Consider the following 24,857-nt stretch of genomic DNA (forward strand, 5'->3'; position numbering starts at 1 on the left):
TGAGATAGCTCCATGCAGAACAGGAACTCAAAAGTGAATTTACTCAATCCTCTCAAGATTCCTTCGAGGGAGGAAAAGACACAAATTCTACAAGTAAAAAGAGTATCTTGGTATTTTCTTTAGAATATGACACTGAACTTACAAAGGATTAGAGGACCTACTGGTATAATGAGCAAGAGATTTGAGTTGAATTCTAGTCAATTATTCCTTCTATGAACCATTTAATATAAAAAAAATCAATAAGGCAAGACTGTCCTTCAGTTTTCCCATCTTTCAAGTAGGCATGCCTGATCTGCCTAACTTACAATCTTTTTGTTTGATGTTGTTTTAATGAGAATATAATAAAATAAATGGATGTGCTCAGAAAAGAACATGGTAATAGAATAGAAGCATCAGAAGAAACCAGTTGGGGGCAGCACCACGCAGCACATCAGATCCCTGTATGAAGCAGAGCGGGTTTGGTAATGCAGAGAGAATAGCTAAAATACACCTCCTAACTCTTGAAAGGAAAGCCTGTCCGCTTGCTTAACTACACTTCGTAATCTACTTTGAATATTTTACAACAGTGTATAATGGAAGCATTGGCACAATGACTTCTCACTCTAGAGGAATCTGCCCAAGTTCACAACAGAGGAGTCCATTGCTGAAAGAAATTGAACTTGTAAACTCCAAACTATAGGGAGCAATGTGGCCAACATGTGACCACGTAGGCAAACTTCCTTAGTTTTGAGAGTCAAAACATCTAAAGACACAGAGTTTGCTTCTTTGAGATGGTGGCAGCAAGACATGGAAGGCTTGTCTTCGGGAACCACTCTGCTTACATGGCTGAATGTCAAGCCGAAGAATCTAAGACTGCATTTTCTGAAGGTATGGTGATGCTAGGACTCTTGGTTTTGGTTCAGAGAAACACACATGTATTTACAAATATTTATCAAAGCCCAAGAAAGCAAGGGTGTGGTGGCTCACATCTATACTTGTGATACATGGGGGCTAAGGCAAGGTTCAAGGCCAGCCTGGACTACATAGTGAGTTCAAAGTTAACCTAAGCTACACAGAAGGATCCAGTTTAAAAAGAAAGGGAGGAATGGAGAGTAGAGCTAAATCCATAGAGCTAGCTAGAAGATGGAGAGCAAAGAAAAGAGGATTCGTAGTGACTAACAGACTTTGGCTTTCCTAGGTAGGATGGAAAAGAAACCAGGTCCAGAGAGGGAAACCAACAATCCATTTGTCTTGCCTGATGCTAGAGAATATATTGGTGGGGTTGATAAGCCTTGGGGCCCTCAAAAACCACAACTTCTCCATGTCTCAAGAGCCATGCATGCATGTATGAAGAAAGGAAGTTTGAGATCTGCCAACAAGGAAGATTTCTAGATTGCTAAACACTGTGTGCCCCATTAGTGAGAACATTCACTTCCCCATAGGCAACTCCCACTGCAGACTCAGCTGTGCAACCTCTGAACAGAACAAATCCCTCTGCAGGAACAACTGCATTAGCATGCTCAGCTCTGCTGGATAGGAATCACAGATTCTGTGTGTTCAGTTTTTGTGTTTTTGTTTTGTTTTGTTTTGTTTTTACAGCCTATCCCCTTGGGTTGTCCTACAGAACAAGACAACACTGACAACATATTTAAATACCTTATAGAAGTTTTAACATTTCAATTTCAATTTTTTTTGAGGCAGGGTGTCTATAGTCTTGGGCTGGCCTCAAACTTGCCAGGTAGCTAAGGATGAATTTTTGTTATTGTGTTTTTCGAGAACTATCTCTGCCTCCTGAATGCTGGGATTAAAGGCATGTGCCACTACCGCCTGGCCAATTTTGAAATATTGGACTTTCCTGCCTTACCTCTCAAGTGGGAGTTATAGGTACTTTAGTACCTGTTACATAATACATATGCCAATTTTATTTATACCCAAAATGCCTTCTTCTCATAGTCTAATAAAATATTATAAAAGCATCTTTCATTTAATCTTTTTATTAAGCAAAAGAAAGTAGATACATACATGTTGGCAAATGTTAACTGTCTCCATATTCACAAAGAGACACACTGTAATTTCTGAGTCAATATATACAGGAATTAAAAAAAAAACAAAAACACCTAGAATTCTGCATGCAGGGGTCTAAGACTCTCCAGTTTCCTCCTCCTCCTCCTCCTCCTTCTTCTTTCTTCTTCTTCTTCTTCTTCTTTTTTTTTTTTTTTTTTTTTTTTGGTTTTTCGAGACAGGGTTTCTCTGTGTAGCTTTGGAGCCTATCCTGGCACTGGCTCTGGAGACCAGGCTGGCCTCAAACTCACAGAGATCTGCCTGCCTCTGCCTCCCGAGTGCTGGGATTAAAGGCATGGGCCACCAACGCCCAGCTCTTTCTTTTCTTTTCTTTTCTTTTTTTGAGATGATGTCTCATGTAGCCCAGGCTGGCTATAAACTACTATGTAGCAAGGCTACCCTTGAACTCCTGATTTTTCCTGCTTCTAACCCAGGAATGATTACAGGCATGTACTACCATGCCAAGACTTTCATTTAATTTGTGCTTAATATTTGACTTCACTATAAATACCTTTCCCAAAGGTATGTGTTATATGTTATATGGTACATGTTAACTAAGAAATATAATGTAAATAAACCTTTATTATTAAAGTGTAAGAAAAACATATATGAACACTCTTAAAACTTCACCAGTGAGCAATCAAGATGGCTCAGCAGTGACATGATTTCAATCTGAATCTGACAACCTGAGTTCAATCCCTGGAACCCACATATGTAGAAGGAAAGAACAGACTACACAGTTATTTTCTGACTGAAACACAATAACAAATGTGCCCCCACCCCAAAAAATACATTATACATATAGCACAATAGTAACAAAAAAATTGAAAATCACCACACACACATTTAAGTGGATAATCAGCTTGTCGCTTAAGAGGATTAATTTTTCTGGGCATGATTACATTTGCTGGTAATCCTAGCACTTTCGAGGCAGAGGCAAGCAGATTTCTGGGAATCCAAGGCCAGCCAGGTCTACGTAGTAAGTTTCAAAACAGCCAGAGTTACAAAGTCTATAAAAACATATAGTCTGTAAAAGAAATACATAAACAAACAAGAAGCGAATGCCCAATGTGATACTATTAAGGGAATTGTCTTTAGTGGTGCTTGAATAATAAGGGTGGAATCCTGTAAATTCAAAGCCAGCCTGGTATACAAGTTCCAGGCCAGCCAAAAGCTACATAGTGAAACCCTGTCTCAAAAACAAAACAAAACAAAAAACCTGTCTGTTTAACTATCCCTCACCACTCTAGAGGCTGAGGCTGGAGGATCATTTGAGCCTATGAATTCAAAACCATCCTTGGCATTATAGCAATACCCTTTCTCAAAAGAATGAAACAAAAGGTCAGGGTGAAGTAAACCTTTAATCCTAGCACTGAGGAGGCAGAGGCAGGAAGTCTCTGTGAGTTCTAGTGAGACCATATCTCAAAAGTCTCTAGAAATAATCTGACTTTTTTTGGGGGGAGGGTCTTTTTTTTAAGTTATGTGTATGCATTTACATCTGTTTTTGTGAAAATGAGTGCAGATGCGCATGAAAGCCACAAGAAGGCATACACCACCACTGTCTGGCCCTCTTTCAGACTCTTAAACAGATACTCATCTGGCCAGAACCTGAAGCACTCACTTAAGGGAGATAAATGCTGCCAACTATGTGGCAGATGTCATTTCTGCACTCTCAAGTAGCAGGACTGTGCTGAGAAAGTCCACACATTCTATCCATTTACCCATATAAATGCTAAAAATCTTTTAAGTGGAAACACTTAAGACAGGAAGCTAGTCTCTTCCTTTAGTTCACAGTTCAGTCCAGATCACATCTATTAGAGACGGTAGCCCAGGCTAACCTTGAACATGTAATCTTTACACCTCTGCCTCCCAAGCACTGGAACTATAGCACATGCCTGAAATGCCAATCTAAGGCCATTCCCACATTAAATTATTCAGTATCTTCTATTACTTTTGGACTAAAACTCAAAATCCCAGCAGTTAGGAACACTGATTGTTCTTCCCGAGGACCCAGGATCAAATCCCAGGATAGCAGCTCAAAACTGGCCATAACTCCAGGTCTAAGGTAACTGACATCCTCATCTGACCTTTGCAGGCACCGAGAAAGGACATGGTACACCCATACACATTTAAAAACAGCTCTTGGGAGACAGAGGCAGGAAGATCTGGAATGCAAGACCAGCCTTGGCTACACACCAGGCTCGAGGCTATTTGAGACCTTGTCTCAAACAAACAAACAAACAACCACTCAACTCACAATTCCAAGTATAATTTACAAAGCCTTTCACTCTTGCTTATTAACCAATTAACCTGCACATTTACCCACTCTTCACATGAAATGTACTTTCTTGCCCCATATCTGTCTAACACTCACTTATTATTGAGGGTTTAGTTCCATTTCATGATATCCCATAGGTAGAGTTGAGAATATGAAAGACACCCAAGTTAGGCGGTGGTGGTGCATACCTTTAATCCCAGCACTTGGGAGGCAGAGGCAGAGACAGAGGTAGAGGAAGGTGAATCTCAATGAGTTTGAGGCCAGCCTGGGCTACAAAGTGTGTTCCAGGAAACCAGGACAACCAGAACAGTTACAAAGAGAAACCCTGCCTCAGAAAACCAAAAATAAATAAATAACTTTTTAGAGCAAAGACATGGTTTCCTGGACGAGGCAGTACAGAACCATTTGTAGTTAAGGTTACAGGTGGTCTTACCCCTGAGAAATACAGTTTGGTCATAAATAGGAACGAACCTAGTTTGTCTTTACAATAAGATGCTTTTAAGCCTAGGATGGTGGTGGTGAACACCTTTAATCCCAGAACTCAGGAGGCAGAGTCAGGCGGACATCTGAGTTCGCCGCAGCCTGGTCTACAAGAGCTAGCTCCAGGACAGCCTCCAAAGCCACAGAGAAACCTTGTTTCAACCCCCCCCCAAAAAAAACCAAACCAAAACAACAACAAAAACCTAGGATGGAGGGTTGTTGATTCATCAAAAGCATCCTAAATTCCCAAGCCAGCCCTATTTTCTCATTATCTAAAATACTATCCAATGCACCTTAAGATTTACCCTTAGCTACTCTTTGAGGATAACTTCAGAGCCCACCAAAATGACATACATGGCTATTGTAAATACAATGAAGTTCGAGTCTCTAAGCCTTTCTTCCCCCATCTCTCTATTCTATTTACCCCTATGCTTAACATCTATGTTATAAATCTTTTTGTTGTTGCAGTTGCTTTGGTTTGGTTTTTCAAGACAGGGTTTCTCTGTGTAACAGTCCTGACTGTTCTGGAACTCACTTTGTAGACCAGGCTGGCCTTGAACTCACAGAGATCTGCCTTCCTCTGCCTCCCGAGTTGAGGGATTAAAGGTGTGTGCCACCACGACCAAGACTATAAATCTTTTAATAAACTCCAGTTTTGCTGAAATACTTTCTGTAGTGAAGCCAAGAATCCTGAGTGGACGTCTCTAAAAAGAACTCAGGATGCTATGGGAGACAGTGTGAAGCTGCATCTCCAGCCTGCACCCCACTACTACTGACAGTAGACCTGTAGAACCAAGGGAAAAAAGCCAAAGACAACTCAGAAATCTCCAAATTGAGATGTTTGGAGCAGCAATGGGAAGAGATCTCAGGATCTTATCTAATTTACTGTGTCATCAGTAAATCAGAAACCCATATCAATGTCAAATAGCCAAGTGCAGGCCTGTTGGACCCCTGCTCTTTGGATGGGCCTTCTAAAGAGAGGCCTGGGTGCCGGCCTACTTTTCACTGTAGTGAAAATGCTTTTGTGCTAGCCACTGGATGCTCGTTGGTCTGCTCTAAGCACAAAGGCTAGCAGACATCCCATCCCGCTGGCTTGCTTTAAAGAAGAAAAGAAAGCTTTGTTACTGGCCTGGGTAAATCCAGGACAGGCGCCCCAGGAGCGCCCTGTGGGAGGCTTATGCTCCATAGGACCCTCCTGTTCTCAGCTAGAGGATCCACAGCCAATGTGAGAGCTTACATCTGCACATCCGCTGACAACCTCCCCTCCAGGAGATTCATCACAGCCTGCTTGAGAGGAGTCAAGAAAGAAGAACATTAGTTGACTACAAAACAGCTTTTACTAACCCGCAATATACTCAGAATATTTGAGTGTTTCATTTGTCTGCTTTCTCATATGCCTTTATTCCCCCATGCAATTTTTATTCACCCTTCCAAGCCCAGCTGGGGCCTTTATTTTGGGAAACGTTTCCTGATACTCCATTTAATACTTAGTGTCACTTCTATAGCCTTGTACATATTTCTACTCCTGTTAATCACTGTGAAAATATTGTAGTAGGGACCAAGTGTTTTTAAAATTTCCAAGCCGGGTATCCTGCAAAATGAACAATACTTTTTATTTTTAATTTTCTTTTGGAACAGGGTTTTGCTTTATAGCCCTGGGGCTCATTTACAATGAGCTATATACCTAGGCTTGACTATGGTGATCCTGTTATCAAAGTTGTTAGGGTCAGTGCCTAGGCCCCAGTCGCTCTAACAACCTAGGATTGCCACCAGTCCTCAATAGGCCAATAAAACAGCCCCAAAAGGAGACTTCTTGAAAGCAGCCATGCTGGGAAGAGGAGCAGAGAGATTCCATGACCTTACACTTCACTCCCACCTCCTGAAATCCATCTTCTGGTCTAATACGATGTTTAGGTTTAAAATGAATGCATAAGATCAGCATAGCTAAACAGTCCTGGTCAAGGCATGGTTGGTTGCACCCATCACTGATCCACAATGTCTCTCAGCTCCAGTCTCTATTTCAAGTGGTTAACAAGTTATCAGAACTGTGTAAATTCTCCTGGGAAACAAGTTCCTCAAGCAGTAGCACCTGGTTTCTGCCATTTCCTTCTCACAGCATGAAATTCCTAGGGGCCCATTGTCTCAATAGTCTTAAAGCCACAGGGAGGGACATGAGGTCTCTCATTAGAATATCTTTGCTACTAACAGGACAATTACAATCCTTTAGCCTCAGGTTCCCAAGAACTAAAATTACAGGTATGAGCCTTCTTGCCTGTATAAATTCAACAATAAACCATTGAATGAAACATATGAAATGCACTTAAATAAATGGAAGCAGGGTCTGAAGAGATTGCTCAGTTCTTAGGTCTCCCAGAGGACCCATTTGGTTCCCAGCACCAATGTCAGGTGAGTCACAACTGCCTATAACTCAAAACTCCACGGATCCAATGCCGTCTTCTGGGTTCTGTAGGTGTTAGACCCCCTGGAACGCTCAGGCAGTCAGATCCACTATAGACTATAGTCAGTATGTTAGCTGATAATGACTATCTACTGTTCAGGTACAAGCTCAAGGTTTTTAGGTTTATTTTGGTTGTCATCTAAGGAGAAACTTAAAGGGCTTTTCATCAGGTCAAAGGCACCTCTGTCCAATCCATACCTGGCTCTCTGGACAGAAGAAAAATGTACATGCTTCTAGCTCAAATCTGTAGTTTTTGCTAGGACTCAAAGTTATAAATATGTTCCTGTTGTTTAAACTGCTTTTTCTGCACTGTGGGCTTCAGTAAATAAGTTTTAACATCTGTTCCCAGTTTAAACATGTCTTAAACAGGTTTCAACTTCTGGCAGTCATCTGAGTATCCAGTTGCTGACTACAGGCTGTTCTAAGTAGACTTCGAGCCCTGGACTTACAATAGATGTGAACCAGTCCAGCTGATGTGGACACCCCCTGTCTCTGCAACAGAGTCTGCCAACAGCCCCTGGTGGATTCCCCATTGCCTAAATTCCTTTTTTTTTTTTTTTTTTTTTTTTTTGCTTTTGACTAGCATTTCAACCTTTTGGGGTCCCTAACTTTGTCCCAAAGTCAGTGGGAAGTAGCATGGGAAAGAATACACCGCCCATTTTCCCTGGTTAAAATGCTAAGTCAGAAGGAACTCCCCTGCATGGGGATGCCAATATCTCTCACTCCCTGATGGGGGCGCTAGAGAGACAGCAATTCCATGATTGAAATTTCAAAAAAAAAAAAAAAACATGGGGGAACGAAGGGACCAGCACCCCATTTCGGCAGCCATAATAGCTTGTCTGACTTTGTCCTAGTCACTAAGGTCAGATGCCTGCCCCTGTCAGCAGCCATAACAGCTGAACACATACTTGTCTGACCTTTTCCTAGTCACTAGGAACTCAGATGCTTGCCTCATGGCAAGGAACCAATCAGAAGTTAGCTGGTGGTGTTATGCTTTATGGCTCTGGGTGTGCTTTACGGACAAGTGCACAGCAATGATGCGCAGAGCATAGCAACCACTCTGGGAGGGCCTATGGGCCATAACAACCAATTGGCCAATCAACAAGCCCTCCAAGCCTGAAGGCACACCAATCCTGAGCCTGTGTGTACCCCTAGATACTCCCCTTACGCTGCCATACAAGATCTCTATGCAGCCCCTTCGAGCTGTCTTTGCTAGCCATCCGCCATGGCGGGTGGGTGAAAGACCCGAGCTAACATGGAGTTAGCTCGTTAAACAATAAAGCCTCCTGCAGTTTTCATCAAGCTTTCGAATCTGCCTGGTTGATTGGGGTGACCGAGGTCCTGGGCTGAGACCCTGGAGGCCTGAGTGTTCTGGGGATCTAGCATAGGCACTCTAACACACTTGGCATAGATAAACATGGACACATGTAGTAACAATTTAGAAATAAACAAATGGGCTGTCACACCACTACCACACCCAAGACTCGGGAACCATCAGTGAAGGGGGTAGAAATACTCTAAGAGCCAGAAACCCACAAGGCCTAGAGCAAAACAGTCCTTTGGACATGACAGGAATTCATAGAAACTGTGGGTTACTGCAGATCAAGCCAATTAATATTTTAACATGGAGGAGGGACTTTGGAGCCCACACCCCTGAAAGAGAAGCTACTGCAGGTTGATGGCTTCAAGGGGAGGAACAGGGTTCAATTCCCAGCACCCACATGGCAGCTCAAACTGTCTGTAATTCCAGTTCTAATGGATCTTCACATATCAGGAAAACCACAATGTATATAAAATACATATAAATAATTTTTTAAAGAGAGACAAGCTCCGCCCATCTCTGTCTCGATGTCTATTTTCTCTCTGCCCCTCCTTTCCTATTCCCTTTCCCCAATAAAGAAGCCCTCCACGTGAGTACTGTTGTATGGCATGACTCCTTTCTGCTGTTTTTAAAATTATAACAGATGTACCTACCTCTCTGATATACCTAACAATGTATTTTACACTTGCCTTCATTTATGACTGTCTTTGTTCTGTAAAACTATAAAAATTTTGTGAAAATGCTTCCACATTAGAACATGGAATTTGAGATAACATAAATCTGTGTTTTTGAGCCATAGTCACTCAAAATGTCTCTAGAATAAGCTCTCTCTTATTTTAAGGATTCAGGCATTATGCTGGCCTGCCACTGTCACCTGGCAGAATGCAATCAGGCAGTACTCTGGTCAGCCCAGGGTTCGTGAGTACTAGTCTGCAGCAGGTGCAAAGGACCCCTTTAAAAGTCAGAACCCTACCCACTTAACGATCTTTCTGCTATCTTACTGCCCTTACTCTTCTTTCTGTTTTTTCTCTCTCTCCACTCTCCTCTCTTTCTGTTCCTGTCTCCCTCTTCTCTTCTGTTTTCCCTGTGTCTCTTTACCTCTTTTCTGTTTCCTTCCCCCTCCTCCCTTTTCTAATAAACTTCTCACCCAAGCTCTGTCGGCCTGGCCTGTTTGTCTGGGACTCCGCCTCCACCTTTATCCTCTCATTTGAAGCGAAAGAACAACACTTATTTCCTTTAAGATGAGAACTTTGTGTTCAATCCCTGGAACCTTTACAGTGGAAGGAGAAAAGTGACTTCTACAAGTTGTTCTCTGACCTCCACATATGTGCTATGATACTAGCACATACGTGTGCACACACAAACAAAATAAGTAAATGGCTGGGCAGTGGTGATGCACACCTGCACTTGGGAGGCAGATGTAGACAAATCTCTGTGAGTTCAAGGTCAGGGTAAACCCAGGACTAAACCCAGGGTACCATTTGATCTACACACCTACATCACATCAAGACATGAATTAAATCTGGACAAACTTGACGACAGGTTTACCTAGTCTGATTCTCTATCTCCAAATATAGAACAACTTTATCAGAAACATACCTTGTTTGGACCATGCTCAACAGCACTGCTCCCTCCAGCATGATGTGGACTAGCGACAACCCTGTATACTCCTCTGGATTCATGCGTGAACCTTTTATTAACTGCACTTACATTTTTGTTGTTGTTTTTAAATGTATGAGTACTCTGTCTGCACGTTTGCCTGCAGGCAAGAAGAGGGCATCTGATCCCATTATAGATGGCTGTGAGTTCCCTTGTGGTTGCTGGGAACTGAACTCAGGAACCCTGGAAGAGCATCCAGTGCTCTTAACTGCTGATCCATCTCTCCAGCCCCCATGGAACCTTTTTTTTTTTTCCCTTAAGTTTTAGTGTGTATGTGTGTGCACACATGTACAAGCAACTCACCACAAACACATGTGGAAAACCTGTGGGAGTTGGTTATCTTTTTCCATCATATGAATCCTAGGTATTAATCTCAGATGGTTAGGCTTGAAAGCAGGTACTAAGCCAACTAGATGGCCACAATCTTGGGTTTTGTATTGTTTTTACATTTATTTATTCATTTATTTGAGACAGGCTTTCTCTGTGTAGCTTCCACAACTAGCCTTAGATTTATTATTTTTATTTGTGTAAATGTGTGTACACAGTGAGTATATATACTATGTACAAGAGCCCACAGAGGTCACAGGGTGTCATACTTGCTGGAACTGGAGTTATTGGTGGCTGTGCACAGCCTGGTATGGGTGCTCAAACTGAATCTGGATCCTCTAGAAGGGCAGAAAGCACTCTTAGTCACAGAACCATCTCTTCAGCCCCATATAATCGTGCTCTTTGCAGCAAGGTCTTTCACTGGGACTTGGGGCTTCTGGAGATTAGCTGAGACTGGCTGTCCAGTGAACTCTGAGGAAATCTGCCTGAATCCACCATCCCAGCACTGGGATTACAAACTTCCACTACCATATCTGGCTTATGACATGTGTGCTGAGGACTAAATGGAAAGCACTTTTACCAACTGAACTATTGCCTCAGTTCACTAATTTTTGCAGTTTGTTGTTTGCTTGTTTGTTTTTCGAGAATCTCAAGTATTCCAGATTGGCCTTAAATTTACTATGTATCTAAGGGCAACCTTGCACTTCTGATTCTTCTACCTCTACCTCCTAGATGCTAATTACACATGTGTTCCACCTTATTCAGAATTGGGCACATGAACCCAGGACTTCAGGAATGCTTGGAAAGTCCTCTACCTGCTCAGTTACATCCCAAGCCCTCAAAGGGATTCCGTCTCTTGTCTTGCCCATTGCCATTCACTACAGCTATGAATTTCAGGTATCTGAGACAGAAACTTCAGAGTGATCTGTGATTTCTTTACACCCCACATACAGGGTGCTAGTAAAACTTATTTTCTACTTGCAAAAAGTGGATTCTGAATCACCAGCTGTACTACCACCACTCTGGTCCAAGTATCATCATCTCTCATCTATTTCTCAGTTCTACCACTGAGCTATATCCCCAATCCATTTTTTTTTTTTCAGAGCTGGAGATCAAACCTAGGCCCCTACAAATACTAGGCAAGCTACACCATAGGCCTCTATTGCAGATACTACTGCTCCTCCTCCCTTTGTTCTTAAAATACAGGCCACACCTTGTCAGCTGTTTACTCAGAAACCTCTACAGGTGTAACAATCCTGAGTAAAAACTTAAGTTTTGTTGTTGTTGGGGGGGGGGGCGGGGAGGCTTGAGACAGAGTTTCTCTGTGGCTTTGGAGTTCTGTCCTGGAACTTGCTCTTGTAAACCAGCTAAGCTAAAGTTCTTAAAGGTGTAAAAGATTATATCATCTATAGGCATTTCTTCTCTGCTGTCCATACACTAGTGTTCTCCTCACCGCAGCTGCACCTCTCTCTTGGTATTCACCCATACTATTCCTGCTTTTTCATACTCTCTTGTGTTCAACTAGATTCTAAACTTCCTTAAGTTTTTGTCTGTTAGGTGAAGTCACAGATGACACTGGATACAATTTGTTTTCTCCTTTAGTATAGCTCTTCTGCCCACTTCTTATTGATTACAATAGAAATTCCATGAGAGGAAAGATTTTTATTTATTCATTATTGCATTCCCAGTACCTAGAAGAGTAGTGGATACATTATAAGAACTAAATAAATACTAATGAATAAATGATCCAAAAGCAACTCAGGGAAAAGCTCCTGTGAAGATAAAAGTAATCTACATGAATTCTTCTGTTACTTGTCAGTGAGACCAACAGCTTCAAATTTTTGCTTCTCAAATGTCACAGGGAGTTGCTAAAAATAAGAGCACTACCATACACTACAATATATGTACAGGTTATCTGAGCAGTGGTAGCACACGCCTTTTAATCCCAGCACTCAGGAGGTAGAGGCAGGTGGATCTCTGTTTACCAGCCTGCCCACCTTCACAGCTGTCCTTTTTAACCCTAAACCCAATACTATTCCACAGTAGACTCAAAGTATTTAACATGGCCAATGACATCTTCCCTTGTAGTTTTGTTGCTGTGGTGGCAGTGCTTTGTTTCTTTGTTTTGTTGATACTAGGGGTTGACTCTAGGGCCTCTACCCCTGAACTACATCTTGGCCTTCCCCTTAGAAGTTGTCATTTATGCTCACCATCTCTAGTTTTTTAGAAATCTCTGAACTGAAGAGGCTATGTGTTTTGTTGTTTTCCCGAAACAGGGTTTCTTTGTGTAACAGCCCTGGCTGTCCTGGAACCTGGAACTCTTTTTGTAGACCAGGCTGATCTCAAACTCACAGAGATCCACCTGCCACTGCCTCCCAAGTGCTGGGACTAAAGGCATGAGCCATCACCGCCCAACCTCAAAGTGGCTATTATAATAGTATTCTTAGCTTTCTTTACCACGGGTCACAAGAGTCTCCCCAGAACAGTCCTACACTTCAAAGACATGCATGCTTCTGCTGCCAAAGTTAACCTAACAGGACAACCTGGCACAGCATCCAACTCAAGGCATACTTGAGGACAAGGAATACTTTGTACTCAGCCATACAAAACAAGGGAAGTTAGAGACAACAGGCAATATCATAGTACACCAAGACACAGGAATTGGGGCCTAGGTGCTGATTTTTTTTTTTTTATAAATAATGCATGACTTAGGTCACTAAACCCATAGGGTTTCCTTTCACCTTAAACTCAAAAATGATACAGACTTCTTATAAGTCTGACAAAACCAGCTCAGAAACAACACATAACAATCCATACAAACAAAAATTTCCCAAGTTAACTATCCTAACAAACCAAACTCTTATCCTCTTGTTTCTACCTTCCATGTGCTGGGACTGTAAGTATAAGCCACCATGCCTAGCTAATCTTTAAAGAATGTGTAGGTTCATTTCTCAGAACAGAATTATGCAGGAAAACTTTCTAGATCTGGGTGCTAATTATGAGCATATTCATTTGGAAAAATTTGATGAGCAATACTTTCTTTCCATATATGTGCATCTTCCATTACATTACAATTAAATGAAAAGCTCTTCAAAATTTAACATTAATGGAAACATAAGAAAAACAATGACACACTAGAACTCAAAGGACAGACTTGTCACTGAGAAATACAACTTTCAATAGTTAGCATGCATTAAAGCAATTATTATATGCAAGGCACTGTGGTAAATGAGCATTTTCTACTTCATACTCTCTCTCAGTATCCTAGCTAGGTCATCCATTTGATCAGCAATATGTCACAATTAATTACTCCCTCCTCCTTGAAATTCCTTTTTCATTCTAAACCAACAGCCTTTCTTCCTCCCTCGCCATCCATTCCTCATTCTGTCCTCCCTGCCTGCTAAAGCTAAAATACTTCAGAGCTTGGTTCCTTTTCTCTTCTCTATGCTCCTTACAGCAGAAACCATTAATATCTCCATTTAACACAGGAAAACATGTAGGCTTAAACAGATTCAAACCTAGGCAATCAAGATGTCAAAGGTTGTGTTCTTGACTTGCTCACCTTCCATCCTTCTGGCCACATAAGAGACAAAACACTCTAAACTCTGTTTTCTTTTTAGCTAGGATCTCACTAAGTAGTCGTGGCTAGCCTGGAACTCAGTATGTAGACCAGGCCTGTCTCTGCCTCCTAAGTGCTGACCTTGTACATTCTAACCTTCAGTAACTGAGAAAAGGACATACCTGGGTCACATGGGACTTACTTTCTTAAGGTATTAAGGACAATTACCAGGCACCGAGTCAACAGGAAATCTTTACTCTTGCAAATTCCATTAACCAGTTTCCTTCCTAAGTTTCTTCACTTTTCACTTTGGTAATTACTTCTTGATGAGGAATGTGAAACTAACTATTTTAGAACAAACCCAGATGCTTGGGAGACTTTTTTTTGGGGGGGGGCTGTTTGTTTGTTTCTGGAGGGGGAGTGGTTGTGGGTTTTTTGTTTGTTTTGTTTTGTTTGAAACAGGGTCTCTCTAGGTAACCCTGGCTATCCTGGAAGTCCATATGTAGCCCAGACTAGCCTTGAACTCACAGAGATCCACTTGGGTGCCTCTGCCTTCCAAGTGCTGAGATTAAAGGTATACCTAGGAGAAAAATTAATTTTAAATTATTTGGTATTTAGAGGTGGGCATGTGGTGTTGCACACATATGGGATTAGAGAACAACTTCTGTTGAGTTGTTCTCTTTAAGAGACTTAATAATAAGATGGGGTGGAGGCAGTAGATTTCTCAGCAAGTAGAGACACTTGGCACCAAGCCTTGATGACCTCTGTTCAATCTCCAAAACCAATATGGAAAGAACTGACTCCTATAAGTTGTACACAGGAGACAGAGTCTCTGGAATCCATTCAAAGAAGTGACTCCACAAAGTTATCCTTAGAGCCATGGTACAAACACACACACACACACACACACACACACACACACACACACACACACACTATAAAAATGGTAAGGCTAGTGAATGACTCGGGGTTAGAGGTGCTTGCCACTTAGTACCTAACAATCTGAGCTGGATTCCCCAAACCCACATAGTATAAGGAGGAAACCAACCCCAGAAAGTCATTCTCTCAATTCCACATGAAGTTTCAATCCACATGATGCTACACACACAGGCAAACAGGCAGACAGGCAGACAGGCAGACAGGCAGACAGGCAGGCAGGCAGACAGGCAGGCAGGCAGGCAGGCAGGCAGGCTGACAGACAGACAGACAGATAGACAGACAGACACACACACACACACACACACACACACACACACACACATAAATAATAAAATACAAAAATTAAAAATACTGGAAAAGAGACAGGTTGTGGCATACACCTTTGATCCCAGCACTCAGGAAGCAGAGGCAAATGGGATCTCTGTGAATTGAAGGCCAGCCTGGTCTACAGAGAGAGTTCCAAAATTGTCAGAACTGTTACACCAAGAAATCCCATCTTGAAAAAAAAAATTTTTTTAAAGCATGTTTTGGGGATAGAGAGATGGCTCAATGGTTTAGGGCAGTGGCTGCTCTTCCAGAAGTCCTGAATTCAATTCCTAGTATCCACATGGCAGCTCACAACTATGATGGGATCAAATGGTCTCTTCTGGTGTACATGCAGACAAAGCATCCATATATGTAAAATATATAAATAAATCTTTAAAAGAATGCTGGAAAAGAAAAATACAGATGTGGAGCCTGGTGTGGTCCTCCAACATACATAACAATGTCCCCACCCATCTGAATTACTGATTCCAATAAGTATTAAGACAGACCAGGAAACCAGTTGATTTCAGATCATATCAACACTTTCCAGTGATCTGGGAATTTGTTACCAGGAAAGGGCTTGCAGTCAAGCCATAACATCTTTTCATCTGGAAGGGAGAAATTGAGAAAACAAGAACCAATTCTACTCTGGAAGGAACACTCATGTCCTTGGGTTACTCACCAAATATTATGAGGAAATATAAGAGCATTGGAGCTAAGGCTATTGTTCCAAGGCAACAGACAAACACATTACCATTTTGGTTTAAGTATAATTGCACAAGTATTTTACCTACATATGCAAGTAAAATAGATCACAGATGCTGAAACAAAGGCAAGGAAATTACTTCAACATACTTATGGAAGTCATACCTCTGTAAGTGCATGCAACTGTCCTTGATGTACACATACACCCATGAACCTGAAAAACAAAAAGTTTTTTTTTTTCAAACAAAATGAACAAGACAAGAATAAAATTCCATATGGAAAAACTAATTGAGTTACTTAGGCATGGGAAACAATGCACTTGTAAAGTCTCTGTACCATTTCAATCTTGAATAAGATGCTAGACTGAGGCCAGCAAGATAGGTCAGCATGCAATAGCACTTGCCACCAAGCCTGAAACCTAAATTCAACCCCTAGGATCCACATGATATTAGGAGAACCAATTCCTCCAGGGTATCTGTGCTGGCTAGTCTTATGTCAATATCTGAAAGAAGAGAACCTTCATTGAGAAAATGCCCCTATAAGATCTGGTTGTAAGGCATTTTCTTAATTGGTGATTGATAGAGGAGAGCCCAACCCATTGTTGGTGGTGCCATCCATGGGCTTATAATCCTGGGTTCTGTAAGAACAGGCTGAGCAAGCCAGTGGGCACCACCCCTCTATGGCCTCTGTATCAGCTCCTGCCCTCTCTGAGTTCTTGTTCTTGCTTCCATCAATGATGGACACTACAATGAAAAAGTTTAAGTCAAATAAACCTCTTCAACTTGCTTTTTGGTTATGGTGTTTCCTCACAGCAATGGAAACCCTAATTAAGACCTCTGACCTCCATATGCCATGGCATGTGTATACTCTCTGTCTCATAATGTAATTTATTTTAAAGATGTCTAACTGATAGACTTCATTAAATATATGGTGGCAATATACCTAGAAGTAAAAGGCAATGGTATAATGGTGATGAAGAAGGCTAGTAAGCCTTGAAAACAGCGTGGGAAGTCTGGTGCTATAGCTCAGGGGTACAGCACTCACCCAGATTCACAATTCACTTTTGCAGAATTGCCAAAATGAAACAAAATAAAATAATAAAATAGAAAACATTAACTTGAGATTGTCTTGGCAATTCCTTTTTTTAAATTTTGGTTTTTCACAATAGGGCTTTTGTAACTCAATTTGTAGACCAGGCTGGCCTCGAATTCACAGAGATCTGCCTACCTCTGCCTCCCGAGTACTGGGATTAAAGGCGTGCGCCACCACCTCCTGGCTTCCACCTTATTTCTTTTCAAACACTTTTTACTGGGGTTGGAGTGATGGCCCAGTGGTTGAGAGCAGTGGCTGCTCCTCCAGAGGACCCAGGTTCAGTTCCTAGCACCATAATCATCCATAACTCCAGTTATAAGGATCCAATACCCTCTTCTGACCTCTGTGGACATTGGATACATGTGACACGTTTATATATAAGTAGGCAAAACACACTCATAAATATAAAATAAAATAAAAATAAATTTAAAAAATAAATAAGGAGGAGCTGGAGAGATGGCTCAGTAGTCAAGAGCACTGGCTTTTCTTCCAAAGGACCCAGAATCAATTCCCAGCACCCACGTAGCAGCTTACAACTGTCTGTAACTCCAATGCCAGCGGATTTGATATTTCACACCAATGCACATAAAATGAAGTTAAATAAATTATTAGATAAATAAGAGGCTAGAGTTATAAGTAACTGGGCTCAACAGTTAAGGGTCCTGGCTGCTCTTCCAAAAGACCTGGGCTCAAGTCCCAACACCCACATAGCTGCTCATGGCCATGTGTAACTCCAGTCCCAGGGATCAAGTTCTCTCTTCTGGTCACACACACGGGCTCAGTAGTTAAGAGCACTTGTTACTCTTGCAGAGGGCCTGGGTTTTGTTCCCAGGACCCACATGGTAGCTCACAGCCATCTCTAACTGCAGTTCTGGGAGATCTAACACCTTCTTATAACCTCTGTGGGAACCAGGCATGCATGTGGTACACACACATGCTGGCAAAAACACATATACATATAAAATAAATAAAAATAAAATATTAAAACAAACAAATAATCCAAAGATATAGGGATGAACAAAACCCAGCCCCTTTCCTTGCTGAACTTCTGGTTACTGGAAGCTTTTCAGCCCCTGATTACAGTCCAAATTCCTCAATGTGTTTGTTACTCAAAGGCCTGAAAGTGTTGGGCATGGTGGCACACGCCTACAACCTCAGCCCTTGGGAGGTGTCCTCAGAGGACAACAGCCAGCCTGGGTAACATGAAATTCTGTCTCCAAAGACGAAAACAAAAACTAGTAAGCAAATAAACAGCACCAAAAGATCTGAATGCTCTGGCTGAGCCTCTTATCTTGTATGACATCCACCTGCATTTTCTTTATTGTGGTTATATAATTGCCACTCCTACACATGTTCAGAGTTCTCATACTTTTACACTGTTGCTTTTTTTTTTTTTTTCAAAAATTCTACTAATCCTTAAAAACTCAGTTAACATCATCTACAAACAAGCCAGGAATGGTGGCACATTCACTTAGTCCCAGTACTCAGGAGATGGAGGTAGGGGAATCTGTTTGAGTAGTGTGCTAAAGCATGGCCACATATTATGTCATTAAATTCCTTAAATTGGTTGAACCTGTGGCACAGGACTGAAATTCCAGATACTCAGAAAGCCAAGGTAGTAGTATTGCAAATTCAATGAACAGAGCTATTTCAAGGCCATCCTAGACAAGTTACTGACATTGGTCTCAAAAAAAAAAATAAGAAAAAAGTGTTGGGGTTTAAGAACATGAGCTGCAAAATAAACAAATAAAAAGGCCAGGCATTGGTGGCACATGCCTTTAGTCCCAGCACTTGGGAGGCAGAGGCAGGAAGATCTCTTTGAGTTTGAGGCCAGCCTGGTCTACAGAACTAGTTCCAGGATAGCCAGGGGTACACAGAGAACCCTGTCTTGAAAAACAAACAAAACAAGCCAGGCAGTGGTGGCCTTTAATCCCAGCACTTGGGAGGGAGGAGCAGACAGATCTCAGTGAGTTTGAGGTCAGCCTGGTCTACAAAGTGAGTTCTAGGACAGCTAGGACTGTTACACACAGATACCCTGTCTTGAAAAACCATTTAAAAAAAAAAAAAAAAAAAAAAGCACGAGCTGATTTCCAGAAGATCTGGGGTTCATTTCCCAATACCCATAGAACTGTCTGTACCTTTAGTACCAGGGGATCCAAGGCCATCATCTGGACTCTGTGGGCACTGTAGGAGCATGGTGCACAGAAAAATAAAAATAAATCTTTGGAGACACAGACTGCTTGCTTTTTGTGTGCAAAGTCCTAGTTTCAATCCCAGTGATCCCTCCACCCACACCATCAAAATTGCCTTTGCAAGCTGGCTATCATCTAATCAGAGATGTAATCTCAACTACTTCTTGATCTTTCCCAACAAAATTACCCTTTCTCTTACACACACACACACACACACACACACACACACACACACACACACACACACACACAGACGCGCGCGCGCGCGCGCGCGCGCGCCTATTTTGGAGCCTCTATTGAAGAACTTAGAGGCCCCACCTTCTACCTCACGTTTTATCTATATCTAGCTCTTTTACTATGTCACAGGTTCTCTGGGTCAGAGATTCTGTATGTGGACAAGAATGTCTACTACTTCATCAGACTTCTTCACCTTTCCTTCTGCTGTAGACATTTCCTAGTTTTCGCCACACTTGGTCATTACCATGGTCTGTGGGCAGATTGTGCCATACCTAGGCCTATCCCAGAACAACTCAACATCATCCTCTAAGCTTTCTCCATCCATCAGCGGATGCAGAAGATCCAGTGAAGGAAACTAAGGTTTGGTCCTAGCAGAAAAAGAGTACTTCCACCTAACCTCACAATAATACCAAGACAGGAATGAGAAACATGCCTTTAAGGTCAGGAGATCTTGTTTACTACAGCAATTAACCCCACTTAGACCAATAGCCTGGTTCATTGTTAGTGTTCAGTAAATAACTACTAAATTCAGTTAAAATTTAAAATTCTTATTCCAAGGCAAGACCTTTCCTAGGCTCTGTAAACCTCCAACAGGGGAAGGGACCAAGATCATATGTTAGGAAGAAAATTAGAACTTTTATGTAAAAGGAGAAATTTAGCTTTACTACTATTTTTTAAAAAGTATCTTGTGGGTAAATGTGTGTTCCTGCATGCTCTATGCGTGCACCATATGTATGCAGGAACCTGTAGAGGTCAAAAGGGGGTGTTAGATCCCTGGACAACTGTGACTTCCATGTGAGCTCACCAAAGCCAGGTCCCTTCCATAGGAGCCATAAGTACTCTTAATCACTGACTCACCTCTCCAGCCCAAGCTTTACTAATATTTAATTATGAGTTAATAGTAGCACAGGGGAACATGCTCAAAAATGTCTTCCTAATGAGATATTGTGGTAGATGACTAATGGGCCCCAAGAGATATCTACATGCTAATCCAGAAACTATAAATGTGTAAAGCAAGGGGAATGAATGACAGATACAGATCGAATTAAAACTGCATGCTAGACATGGTGGTGCTTACCTATAATCTCTATATGCAAAGGGCAAAAGCAATAGGATTATGACATTCAAGACGAGCCTGGACTAAACATTGAGAAACTTCTTTCTCCAAGAAAAAAAAAGTTGAAATTGGGGGATGGTTTACATTACTAGTCAATTTACTTTAAAACAGAAATGGATTGGGAATATGATCTCAATAGTAGGGTTAGCTCTAGGTTCCATACCCAGTAGAAAGCAACAGGTGAAGGAAAGGGGGAGGTTCACCCTAAATCAATAAGGTGGGTCCTTCTAAATTCTGTTGCCAGTGAAGGAAAAATACAAACACAAGAGCCATTATTAGAATGATACAATATGGGGGATGAATATGATCAAAATATTATACACACACACACATACACACACACACACACACACACACACACACACACACACACACACACACGTATGAAATTGCCAAGGACTAAATAAGCTATTTAAAACAAAACAAAAAAGAATGATACAACATGAAAAGGACTCAGCTTGGGATGTTATTTTTAATTTTAAAAAGTTTAAATTTTGAGCCGGGCGGTAGTGGCACACACCTTTAATCCCAGCATTCAGGAGACATAGGCAGGTGGATCTCTGTGAGTTTGAGACCAGCCTGGTCCACAGAGTAAGTTTCAGGACAGGCTCCAAAGCTACACAGAGAAACCCTGTCTCAAAAACAAACAAACAAACAAAAAAGTTTACATTTTTTTAATGTTCTGTGTATAGTTGTTTTGCCTGCATCTGTGCAGACCTGATGCCCACAGAAGCCAGAAGAGGACATCAGATGCCCTGGAACTGTAGTTACAGTTGTAAGCCTTCATCTTCATGATGGGAATTGGACTTTGGTCTTCTGTAAGAGCACCAACTGCTTTTAACTGCTAAGCCATCTTCCCAGCCCGTTTTTTCAAGGCCAATCTGGTCCACAAAAAGAAGCCAGGGCTAAAAAGAAACCCTGTTTCAGAAACAAAAACAAAAACCAAAAAAAAGGAGGAGGAGAAAAAAGAGGATAATGACACAGATCTCAAGTCTCCAAAGAAACTATGACTCTAGACCTATAAAAAGGTAGTACAGTAATACCCTTGGGTAAAGCTTTACCACACAGTTCAAATGTGCTCTAGATATAATACATCATAGAAAACTGGTTGTTTAAGGTCCCAGACATGAGTATTCATAAGGAAAACTTGGCTGAACCTCACACAGGTGATACTCAGCAAAGCTGGCTCAGTCTAGCTTCTTTCCTGTTCATCACCATTGGGGTGTGGGCATAGCCCTGCTCAAACTCACAATCTTCCTCCCTTCTGCCACTACCCTCAACTCTCTCGGTCCAGGATTTGCCTTTATGTACATGTATGTGTGTACATACATACATACATACATACATACATACATACATACATACATACATGAGCACATGTGTGTTTTGGTGCCAGTGTATGCAAATGAACATGGAGGGGGGATAATCTCAGGTGCCAGACACAGAAATGCTATCCATTCCTTTGAGACAGAGTCTCTCTCTAGAAGACAATGCCTCAAAAAAAATAAATAAGACAAATAAAATAATACCACAAAAACATAAGCACCAAAATAGGAAATTATAGAAAAAGAAAACTTCAATCTAGCCTTCATGGATCATGTAACTTTTTTGTGGTATTGGGGATCAAATTACTAAGCTATTGAGTAGTACCCCCAGAACTGTTTTTTTTTTTTTTTTTTCATCCACGGAGTCAGACAAAGAGAACAAAAGAGCTACAGAAATAGACTTGATTAACCCTTCTTCAATGAATACAGATAAGAACAATGCTGATACAGAACATTTGTTGAACTCTTAAGAATATGTCAAACACAGACAAAGCATGGGGGTCCATGCCTGTTACCCTAGTACTCAGGAGGTACAGGAAGGAGTTTCAACTTTGTGGTGGTTTGAAAGAAAATGGTCCCCAGAGGGAGTGGCACTATTAGGAGGTGTGACCTTTTTGGAGTGGATGTGGTCTTACTGGAGGAAGTCTGTCACTGTGGAGGCAGGCTTTGAGGTCAAGCCACACCCAGTATCTCAGACCACTTCCTGCTGGCTGCAAGATATAGGACTCTTCAGCTACTTCTCTAGCACCATGTCTGCCTGCATGTTGCCATGTCTCACTATGATGATAATGGACTGAACCTTTAACTGTAAGTGAGCTACAATTAAATGTTCTCCTTTATAAGAGTTGCTGTGGTCATGGTGTCACTTCACAGCAATAGGGACCTTATGCGATAGGCCAGACCATGTTTTTGATTGGAAAAATATGTACTTTGGCTGTGTGCGTTAGGAAAGCAATGGAATGTTTCAAGTGCTGCTTATTTGGCCTTATTAGTGGAAACATTTAAGATAGTTGTGCACAGAGTAATTTGAACTATGGGGTACTGGCTCAAGAGATTTCAGAGAAGAATATTAATGTGTGACCTAGAGTCCAGTTTTGTGTTACTTTGGTGAAGAATGTGGCTGCTTTCTGCCCTCATCCAAAAAGTCTGCTTGAAACTAAAATGAAAAGTTTTGGATTAATTCTGTTGGCAGAGGAAATCTCAAAACAGCCTAGTATAGACTCTGTCATGTGGTTATTAGTGGCAATTCTGATGAAGATTTATAATGAAAAGGAGCAAGCTGAGCCAACAAAAAATACAAAATGTAGCCAGGCAGTGGTGGCACATGCCTTTAATCCCAGCACTTGGGAGTCAGAGGCAGGTGGACCTCTGTGAGTTCCAGGACAGCCAGAGCTCTTACACAGAAAACCTTGTCTACCCCTCCCCCCTAAAAACAGGTACACATTGAGAAAAAGGTATCAGAAAATGGAATAGAGCTAAATCCTGTGTTCTAGGAGAAAAACCAATTAAGAAATGGAATAAAGGGAGTGGTGACCTTAAGGCAAGATACCACCCAGCCAAATTTCCAATTTGTGAAAAGGAATTAAAGAAAAGTTTAGATCTGGGTGCACTTTAATCCCTCAGAAGGCAGAGGTTGGGGAATCTCTGAGTTTGAGGCCAGCCTGGTCTAACCATCTAAAACAAAAAGTTGATGAAGATGTAATTTAATGAGGGAGTCATGTTCCAGCCCCAGTAAGCAGCAGAATTTGGCCATATGGTTCTGGAATTAAAGATTAAAGAAAGGGGCTATGGAATTTGTCCTCATGACTAAGGAAAGCCACTGTGGCCAGGCATATGTCAGGGGTGTCCCAGAATGGAGGCCTAGAGGGGCCATTGTGTGAAGCTGTGAAGTTGAAGCTTGGATTGCCTTGGAGACCCCAAGGTGTTGGAGATGACAGAGCCCTGGAATACCTGCCAAGGAAAGCTACTAACAGGGAGTGGAACCAGCCCAGTAGAGAGAAGTGTGTTGCAGTCAACAAAGATGAAAGGAGTTAAAGATTTAAAGAGCACATTTGACATCAGACATGGAGATGTAGAATTTGGAGTTTGCCCTAATGGTTTTCCATCTTGCTTTCGTCCAATAATTCCTCACTATGCTCCCTTCCCCATGTTTTCAAATGGTAACATATAACCTGTGCCATTATATGTTGGAAGTATGTGATCTACTTTTTGATTTTAACTTTACAGAATCTCAGAAGAAACTCTGAACTCTAGACTTTAGTTTGAGACTATTTTAGACTATGGGGACTGTTGAAGTTGGACTGAATGTATTTTTGCATTATGATATGGCTATAAACCTTTGGAGACCAGGGAGTGGAATGTGGTGGTTTGAAAGAAAACGGGCCCCAAAAGGAATGGCACTATTTGGAGGTGTGGCCTTGCTGGAGCAGTGTGTCATTGTGGAGGCAGGCTTTGAAGTCTTACATATGCTCAAGTCACACCCAATGATACAGTCTACTTCCTGTTGCCTATATATCAACATGTAGTGGCTACCTCTCCAGCACCATGTCTGCTTGCATGCTGCCATGAGCCATTATGATGATAATGGACTGAACCTCTGAACTGTAAGCCATCCCAATTAAATGTTTTCTTTGTAAGAGTTGCCAAGGTCACAGTATCTCTTCACAGCAACAGAAACCCTAAGACAAACTTCAAGCCTAGCATAGGCTACATAGCAAGACCCTGACTCAAAAACTTAAAAAACAAAGGGACGTGTCAAACACAAACTTCATATAGATTACTTCATTTAACCTTTATGAAAACATTGGTAGCAGTCACTAAAT

At 41.6% G+C, this 24,857-nt stretch overlaps 1 protein-coding gene across 4 annotated transcripts in view; it reads right to left on the bottom strand.

The window, feature by feature from the left end:
* The window catches only part of Tesk2 (testis associated actin remodelling kinase 2), an 89,840-nt gene that overhangs the window by 14,473 nt on the left and 50,510 nt on the right, over nt 1–24,857 (bottom strand). For all 4 annotated transcript variants that reach the window (XM_027402577.2, XM_027402576.2, XM_027402575.2 and 1 more), the window contains exon 4: nt 16,238–16,286. In XM_027402577.2, the coding sequence (XP_027258378.1) occupies nt 16,238–16,286 (49 nt within the window). The remainder of the gene's footprint in view (nt 1–16,237; nt 16,287–24,857) is intronic.

This window comes from Cricetulus griseus, chromosome 2 (genome assembly GCF_003668045.3).
Source record: "Cricetulus griseus strain 17A/GY chromosome 2, alternate assembly CriGri-PICRH-1.0, whole genome shotgun sequence".
Taxonomy (NCBI): domain Eukaryota; kingdom Metazoa; phylum Chordata; class Mammalia; order Rodentia; family Cricetidae; genus Cricetulus; species Cricetulus griseus.